This window comes from Oryzias melastigma, linkage group LG1 (genome assembly GCF_002922805.2).
Source record: "Oryzias melastigma strain HK-1 linkage group LG1, ASM292280v2, whole genome shotgun sequence".
NCBI classification, from domain to species: domain Eukaryota; kingdom Metazoa; phylum Chordata; class Actinopteri; order Beloniformes; family Adrianichthyidae; genus Oryzias; species Oryzias melastigma.
In genome coordinates this window covers 22,343,918-22,353,438 of record NC_050512.1, presented here as the reverse complement: position 1 = coordinate 22,353,438, position 9,521 = coordinate 22,343,918, and the positions used below count along the sequence as shown (strand labels likewise).

Genomic DNA, 9,521 nt, shown 5'->3' with positions numbered 1-9,521 from the left:
TACAACAACATACTCTGATTGCTTTCAGCAATCAGACAATAAACATTTTTATGATTGAAAGGAGCCAAACTCCTTTTCTGAAACACTTTCCTTTCCTTGGGTCTTCTGTTTCAGTACAAATTTGAATTAAATTTACAATAGAATTTATATAAAAAAGACTGTTTATCAAATAAAACAACAATTGTTAAAGTTTTATTGTTATCTTATGTTTCTTATGTATCTCTAAATCTTTATTGTTGTCGTAATTGTCTATAGACTGCTGCCCAAGTCTTTCGTATAATTTCTCATCTAAATCTGTCACAGAAATATGCAAATAATCTGCTTTCTTCAGTGGGTTCTTGCTGCTTCTACAGTTTTCTCCTCTTCTTGCATTTGAAGTTCCTCGTCAATCTTCTGTCATTGAACGATCTGCTCCACGGATGTCTGCGGGCCGGAAAAGTGGGGCTGTAAACATTATGAATGATCGGCAATAATAGATCAACAGCTGCCTGAAACGAGCAGCAGAGGATTCTGGGAGCAACCAGCAACTGTCATGAATTAGGAATCGTAACACCATGGGAGTCGTTGTTTCCTGACACATTTTGGCAAGGAAACATTTAATCCTCTGGAAAACATTGAAGGTGATGGACCTGCAAGCAAATGTGGGTTTTCCAGTCATTTCAAGTCGAACCGTAGAATGTGTTTACTTTATCACGAGAAACTCGTACTTCAGAACTTCTTCTGTTTCCAGCACTTTCTAAACTGATGCACTAAAACATATAAAAGAGGTTCATATTTTCTTTCCTTGTAGATTTGAACATAAACTAAAGAAAATGCGCTTTTTTTTTCTTCTAGCAGACTGACGAGAATGACAAAGAAAATAATTTTAGTAAATGTTACTTTACAGGAAAACTCGGCAATAAATTAATCAATTTAGACAACATATTGGCTTACTATACTGCTAAATAAGTATTCAAATAGTATAAAATGCTAAAAATAAATCATTTTATTGTAATGCTCATTAGTAACCTTAAAAATATAGACAATTTAATTTTCCACTTGACAGAAGCACATGTTACATAATTTGTAAAATGTAATATATTTCGCCAAAAGAGTGAAATTTGCGGATTTAAAATAAAAAAAAATCAATTTCAGTGAATAATTTAGTAATATCCATATTTACTTCTTCAGAATTAGTATTGCTCTGTAATCTATTAAATTATTTTTATTTTTTAATTTAGCTTTTTTTTTTCTTCTCTGCTGTTACCAACACTCAAATACTAATTTAAAACTATGTTTAAAAAAATGTCAAACACTTACACTGTTTTCCATTAGAAAAAGAGTTTAAACGGTTTTGTTACATGACAAAAAAATATAGGTATTAATGACAAAAAAAAGTATTTTGATCTGATTTGTATTTCTCTCAGAATCATCAAACATTTTCTGTTAAAGGACATAAAAAACAAATTCATTGATTAAGAATCTATTTCAATAAGCAACTTTTTTTAAAGCTGTTGCTACATTTTTTTTGCATTTATTTTGCTTGTAAAGTTTGATAGCAGCAGATGACCACCTGGATCCCACTGGGATGTCATCCTTGCATAAAACTTGGGTCCACCAAACATCTAAAGCAGGTTTGCCCAAATCCCGACCCAAACACACCTGATCCAGGTAATCAGCAGCAGATGAGGCAGGGCTTCTGGAAAACCAGCACGGCCCTCGAGGCCTGGATTTATGCACCCCTGATCTAAGGATAACCACAATTCTGTTTTCCTTTTGACTTTTTTCCTCTGTTTCAATCATTGAGCCTCCAGCTGCTCAGTGGTTTGGTGTTATGTCACCTCGCAGTAAAAGGATCTTTGTTTAAATTAAATAAATCAAATCAAATTATTCTGTTAATCGCAATTAATTACAGACAAATTAGCTTTTTTATTGCATTAATCTCATTTATAAGCTGTAACTGTTATGTGTTATGTAAGGGATGATTCAAGACGAGGTGTCTGTTATCAGAAATGAAATGATGATGCAGAGTCCTGATTCAGTCGGACATTACTTCCTCTAAGTCCATTAATTTCTGATAATGCACACCTCAAGGGGCATTATCCGAGGGAAATTTCACCTCTTGTTTGTTTTTGTATAGATTATGAAGATTATGAAGTTTGTTTCAAAGAAATAAACTCGATATAATTTAGTTCCTCCTGTTTTTTACCTCCTCAAGGCGCTTTTCTCCTTTAGAATCAATTAAAATTAGGTTGATTGTGTTAACAATTAAAAAATTACACTAAATCAAAGAACATAAACACTGGAGGTCTGGTGTTAAAGCGTTAAATTCTCTTCTCTAGTGCTCTTCTCCTTCATCCTAGTCTACAAAATAGTCAAATTCACCGTACAGATTAAAGGGAAAGTTAAAACGTCTGTTGTGATACATTGCTGAATAAGGTATTTCTACATATAATATTAAATTGAAGTTTGTGGTCAGTGTTTTTTTTTCGATTGCTCAGAAAAGTGTTCCTACTGTGTTTTTTTTTTTGTTTTTTTTCTTAATTTTTGAGATAAAAAAGTCCTGTTGGTATAAAATGAATAAAAAAATAAAAAACTTCTTAAAGACACTTTTTTTACATGTATTTTAGTATTTTACTGCGCCACAATGTCACAAATTTAAACAGAAATACCTCAAAATAAGGTTTTTCACATTATAAAATGAGATGAATAAATTACAGGTCATAATTAATTAACTGCATGACAGCACTAGTTTAAATCTCAGCGGGGTTCTGTTTATGTGGAGTTTGTATGTTCTTCCTGTTAATTTGGAGGTTTTCTGGGTAATTAAGCATCCTTTCAGTCTATGAACACGTTCCATCGGTTGAATCGAGAGTCTAAATGGGCTAGATAGACAGAGTGTGAGGTTAAATGTGGTCCAGAACTGACTGGTGACCTGCTCAAGATGTCCCCTGGTTTTCCCTGAAGACAGCCGGGAAAGCTACAGGAGCGTTCATGACCCTAATGAGACGAAACGGGTAGAAATAGAAGGAGGATATCTGAAATGACATTGTGAGCATTTTTTTTTATGTTTGAAGAGACATCTATTTATGACTCTACTGTGTTGAAGTGATAAAATTGTGGATAGTTTATTAAGAATTACATTGAAAGGGTCGGGAAAAAGGGACGAAAAATCCAATCCATTATTATTACGTATAAAAACATTCAATGGCAGATACGGAGAGAAAGTAGACTCATCCGATTTGTGTGTGCACAATTCTTCATTTGATTTGTGTACCTTTAAATTTGTTTGTACGTAATTCTTGATTTGTAACTCATGCAATATATTTTCTTGGTAACTGTGTGAGCTTAGAATTGTGTTTTTACATTTAAAAAATATGAATTAAATTCAAAATATAATTGACATACGCACAACTTTAAATTGCAGTTGGTTATAATTAGGGCTGTCAGATTTGTCGCGTTAAAAACGCATTAATCTGACGTGTGCTTGACGCCGACAATTTTTTTGACGCATTAATCGCGGACTTTCTCATACGTGCCTTTCCATACCGCGCGCGCGGGCGTCCCGCCCTCCAACTCACCAGCTGCTCTCACACTAGATCACAAGCGGGTCTCCAAACACCGAGCTGCGAGCTAAAACCGGCCGGCACTAGGACCTGGAGAGCTCCTGCACCCTAACCCGGCTCCGGTTCGCGTCCAGTACCACGTCTGGTGGTGCCGGCTTGCGTCCGGCGCCGAGAGCTGCGCACCCCCGACATTCCGAACAGCAAGCGCACCGGGGGACGTTTTAAATGTTCTGGAGGTTTAAGCGTGATCCAACCCCAGCATAGCGATCTGTCTGCCGGCATATTCATGGTGTGAGCTCCGCTGAGCTGCAGCCAGACAACACGGCCGCAGTAACAGACTGTCAAACTATCCACAGTGTATCCCGCTTTTCTCAGTCTTTAATGTTTTAAAAAACAAAAGTTCATTGGAAATGATAAATCTCTATTTCATTTATTACTGCAGTTCAGCAGAGGAGGAAAAGATTTGGTCCTGACAAAAAATGAACATGAAAGTGTTATGGAAATTTATTTTTTGATGTTTTTTTAATTTTATTTTACTGAACGTTGATTGAAGTTTTGAATTTAAAATGCCCTTCACTTGCACTTGGGCTTTTGTTAGGCATTTTATGTTACAGCCTTTTATTGTTAAGAAAGTTTATCTCAATACAATGATACAAAATAAAGTATTTCTGACTAAAACTATTAATTTTGTCATTCTTGTTTTCATAATTAATGTAGAACTACTAAATTCCACGAACCACACATTTTTTTTCCTTAAAAAAAGGCCAAATGTAAATTTGCGATTAATCGTGAGTTAACTCTGGAAATGCGATTAATCGCGATTAAGAATTTTAATCGCCTGACAGCTCTAGTTATAATACATAACTACACATACAAATCTTTAAAAATATATACCAATCACCTGATACATACACACAAAACTGTAATTAAGCACAAAATCCCTGATGTGAGACTCTTTTCACGTCTCCAGCTTCATGTGTAAATGATGCATTTAAATGCTGCTAGAATGCTGGGTCATCAGAGTTTTCTTACAGCCGCTTTAAACTTAAATTGTGAATATTATCTGGTGAATACTTAATATGTTTCCCCTTTTTAAAACTCTTCTGTGAGCGCCAGTTTCCAGTCACGGCCATAGCAGGCGGCGCCAGGTCCTCCTCGACACCCAGAGAGCGTAGTGGGTCGATCAGCTCTATGTCCCTCTGCTCCCTGGGTGTATTTTTATCTACTTTTTTCAATTTTTGTACATGTAAATACATAATTGCTCCTATGCAAAACAAAGTATTGTATGAGTTACAAATCAAAAGTGACGCCACATAAATCGGATGAGTCTTTTTTCTCTCCATATGTGTCCTATAGAAAGAAAACTCTTTAATTATCTTTTTATTGACTTGTGTTGGAGTCTTGGATTTTTTTAATTTTAAAGACGTGGTCTCCTCCACCCTCCACTTAAATTGTTTTGTTAAATTATTCTTTGCTGAGGCATCAGCTCCATAACTCCTCTGAATGTGAGCTGTGGAGTCTGCTGACGAGCCTGTAAGCTTTGTTTTGTTGGTAATGTGACTCCATATATAACTGCACTTGTCATCATTTGACATTAGTTCAAGATTTTTGCCCCATACAGTCAAGTAGCTCAGGCGTTTGCACCTCATGAAGTGTTTTCCCGAGTCATCTCTCTCGGTGCAGATGTCCTCTGGGAGCATTTTTAACATTTGCCCCATCACTGTTGAGCATTGATGTTTAGATTTTATGAGTAGATGTGTTTATCGTCTGTTTTTCTCTTTCCCCACAGGGACGGCATTTACACTCTTCCACGATGCTTGTCAGCCTCCACCCTTCTCCCTCCCACCTCCCGGACAAGCGCTTGGAGTTTACCTCTCCTCACTATTCTGCTTCTTCAGGCCAGTCGTCCCGCCATCCTTGTCCTCAGCCTCGACTGACCCTTCCCTTCCTGTCCTTCTTCCTTTCTTTGCTCCTCCTCTCCATCGTTTTGTTACCGGTCTGCGAGTCTCGGAGGGGTGGAGGTCCAGGAACAGGGCCTGGAGGTTCCCCAGGAGGACAGGGAGGCCACAGGGGTGGCGGCGGCCAGCGGGGTGTGATCATCCCTCCTCAGTACTCTCCTGGCTCACCAGCGCTGCCTCCTCTCGGCCCTAAATTGATTAGCTCACTCAGCATTGCTGTCATTTTGGTGGGAAACTCCAGTGAAGTCACCTTGGGGGCGGGACTTGAGAAAGAGGACTTCCTCCACATCCCATACCCTCCAAAAGTCGAGGTGGTCACCATGAACGAGACCGACCCAAAGAGCATTATCAACCGGATCTGTGCACAGATGACCAGGAACTCTCTGCAAGGCGTGGTGTTTGGGGACGACACGGATCAGGAGGCCATTGCTCAGATCCTGGACTTCATCTCTGCTCAGACGCACATCCCCATCCTGGGCATCAGGGGGGGCTCTGCCATGGTCATGGCCGCTAAGGTAAGAGAAGATTGCCATCGCTACCTGCATCGTCTTAAACACAAAGAGTTAAAAGTGAGGCGAGCGCATGGGTCAAATGAATGTGTCATCCATTGCTGTTGATGTTAGGACAGAAATCCATCAAGTCAATGCAGTGAACTCTGATTGTTTAAAATTCAGAGTTTAAAGGCATCAAATGCTGCTTGTCTGAGTCTTGTGTCTGTTAAACTGCACCAAGAAAGTTGAATAACCTTTGTGGTTTATTAGAATTTATTGGAATTTAATAAATACATTTTGAAATCCCACTACAGAAAGAATAGAAAATCTATTTTCTGGCTTACTCTTTAAATTAAATGTCTAATGTGGTCGTCCTAATCACCAAACGTGTGTTTAACTGCTATTGTCAGTGGAAATAATGAGTTGTGCCGTAAAAAAATTATGTTATAAAGCTAATTATATTGTGATAATTACAAAGAGTTCACATTTTCAAAAACAAGAAGCATCAAAAATCAGATAAAAGAGACCAAATTTGAGTGAACATGCAAAATCTGAACCTTCTCTTACCTTTTTGTTATGTAAACCCTTAATCTTGCTCTGTTTCTGTTAAATGATGCTACATTCTCCCTTCTTCCTGTCATGCTGTTGTTGTTGTACATGGAGTCCCTTGTGGCCACAGCTGGATTGAGGTAAAAAGGGATTGGCACAAATATGACACTTTCAGAGGAATCTGTCATGCAGAAGCGAATTGCTCAGAAACAGACTCACTTGACCTCAGAAGACTAATATGTTGTTTCTCCTTCATTTTTTTCTTATATTCAACAAATGTCAAACCATTGGCAAATAAGAAATAATAGAGGACATTTGGCAACATTATCCGCTACATTCGTTATTGATTAGTTCTTATATATCGAGTCATTGATGATTCTTATACGATCACTTAATTTATTATTTAGTTTGGCCAAATTTTTAAATATAAATATTGACTAAAAACTCTCATTGTCTTCTTAAAGAGAGAATAATTTAACACACTGTAGAGCGAAATGCTTTTTTGGAGCAGTGATTGTTTTAGAAGTACTTTATTAAATAAAGCTGCCAACTAATTATTTTTCAAGATTCCAAACACTAAAAGTAACTCTTGTTTGAAGCCTTGAGTGAGTAAAATTACTCTGAAGTCAAAGTTATAAAAATCAATCATTTCTTCTTTTTAATCAATGAATACCCAACAAACGGACATTTTAAGCTCACGATCAAAGTGAACTAAATCTGGTTAATGTTGATTTGTCCGTCTGTTAGTCAGTCAATCATTGTTGGTTGGTTAGTTGGTTGACTTGACAATCAATTATTCATAGTTGATTATAAAATCAATCCATCATATCAACTCAATTAATTGTGATTGATTGTCAAGTCAATCAATTTATTGATTGTCACATCAATCAAGTATTGTTCACATCCATGGTTTTTAATGACTTATTGTGTGGATTGGTTTGTGTTTCTTCACATAATTGTGATTTAATGGAAACAGTATGATCGAGAAATTGTGTTTTTTACATTTCTGGAATCTCAATAAAGTTATATTTGTGCATATGTGCTACTGCTGAATGGTTAGTAAACTAACCGTTCTGGTTTAAGTGCGGTAGCCTGTACTAGCGTTCAGGTGGGAGAGAACCTGCAGACTCAACAGGTGAGGGGAATTCTGCATCATCTTCTAAAAAATAAATCCCATTTGACCTTTTTTCTTATCTTAGCATAGTTTGAAGTGATTGTGCGTGTCTCAGAAGTTGCTCCTGGGCCACGTGTTTGAATAACCAATGGTCTCAGATTATCAAAAGCCTGCAGGACCTTTTCTTCCTCTCTCCTACTAAAAGCTGCTGCACAATAAAGGAGAAAAATAATGATGCCGCGACCACGAGGATCGAGAGAGGGAAAAAAACAAGAGAACAAATAAGTGAGGGGAGAGTGACAGTTAAGATACAACACGTTTTGTGTGGGTGTGATGGAAGAACAGGCGTTTGCTCGACATATAATTACCGCATTTAAAGCTGACAGGGAGACAAAGGTACGAGCTGAGAGTGACAGAGGTGAAGGAGTGGATATCATGGCGGTGGACGCCTTACAGCGCCCCCTGAGGGAAGAACAAGAGGGCGAAGAAAACAGTGTGTTGGAGGGAAAACTGCAAATAATAACAATTTCTTTGAGTAAATATCTCCTGCTTCTAGTGATTACCATTCCCTTGACTTGTCCTTTTTTTTTTTCTTTCTTTAAGCCTCTATTCTTCTGGAGCTAAACATGTTCACTATCGGCCACACGCTCACACGCATACCGAGGGGGTGAATAATGTTGCCATAGCAACCACTCACATATATCTTTCTTTCTTCACACACTGTATAAAAACCAGCTACAAAGGCGAAGAAAGAATAAATCATTATTTCTCCAACAAAAGCAGCAGCAAAAAAAAAAAAAAAAAGGCAGCATTCCTGGAGAGGCGAAGTTATGAATGCAAGAAAGGAGAGATTAGAGCTCAATGAGGGAATGCAGGAAAAAAGAAAAGGAATGGGAATGTGGGAAGAAAGATGGGGATTGACGAAAGAAACTGCTGCATGTGTTTTTATTAAAAGGGATTTTTAGGAGCTGCTGTTGCAGAGGTGTTACTGATATTTATAGCTTTTTGAATTTACACTAAAAAGATGAAAAAAAAACACCTAAATATTATATCTCCTTCCACAGAAAATCCGCTTTCTGTTCACATCTAAAAGAAAGATATGAGTCAAAGCGGCGGGTATTTATTCCATTCAAACTGATTTCATGTCACCGCCTGTCTTCATCTGTTACTTTATAAAAACAGGGTTGAAGCACCAGAGTGAACACGTCTACAAAAACTGAATCTTAAGAAAGTTAAAAGAAAAATTGTCCCTTTTTTCTGTCTTGCAAAAATAATTGAATGTTTTTCAATAGCAAAAAAAAAATAAATAAAATAAATCTTAGTGACCAAACTGTATTTCTTAAAATGAGAATTCTTATTTTAAGAAATACAATTTTTCTCACCACATTGTCATTTTTTAATAAAGAAAATCTTCCAATGTGGTGAGAATTTTTGACTTTTTCTAAAGGGGTCTGTCTTTGCCATCTGCATTTGCAACAGTTTCCATTTCTTTTTTTTAATCTTTCTTTTTAAAAGCCGTACTGAAAGTAAAAACACATCTCATCTTGTCAGTGATAATATTTTGTTCAATGAAAATTGTGTTTTTGGTGTTTTTAACATGTTCTTGTTGCATTTTCTCGTGACGGAGGACATATAGAAAATGATTTAAGATGTGTTTCTAAATGGTGAAAACCAGCGGTTTGAAAAAGCTCTGGTTTGTGAAGCAGCAGTTCCCCTTCTCCACTACGATTCTAAATCCTCCACTTGGAGACAAATAGATCCATTAATGTCTTCATTTTCCTCATCTGAGCTGCCATCTGGCTCTAAACTGTGCAGCTGCAAAGCCTTGATATTGCTCGCCGTTTTTTTTTTTTTTTTTTTTTTT

At 37.1% G+C, this 9,521-nt stretch overlaps 1 protein-coding gene and 1 long non-coding RNA gene across 7 annotated transcripts in view; one reads left to right on the top strand and one right to left on the bottom strand.

The window, feature by feature from the left end:
* Window positions 1–9,521, top strand: part of grin2bb (glutamate receptor, ionotropic, N-methyl D-aspartate 2B, genome duplicate b) — a 141,857-nt gene that overhangs the window by 34,238 nt on the left and 98,098 nt on the right. For all 6 annotated transcript variants that reach the window (XM_024289530.2, XM_024289529.2, XM_024289525.2 and 3 more), the window contains exon 3: window positions 5,335–6,018. In XM_024289530.2, the coding sequence (XP_024145298.1) occupies window positions 5,335–6,018 (684 nt within the window). The remainder of the gene's footprint in view (window positions 1–5,334; window positions 6,019–9,521) is intronic.
* LOC112157063 overlaps window positions 5,945–9,521 on the bottom strand; it is a 12,273-nt gene continuing 8,696 nt past the window's right edge. The window contains exons 2-3 of the long non-coding RNA XR_002921085.2: window positions 6,562–6,673; window positions 5,945–6,051 (exon numbers count right to left, since the gene is read on the bottom strand). This is a non-coding gene — a long non-coding RNA (uncharacterized LOC112157063). The remainder of the gene's footprint in view (window positions 6,052–6,561; window positions 6,674–9,521) is intronic.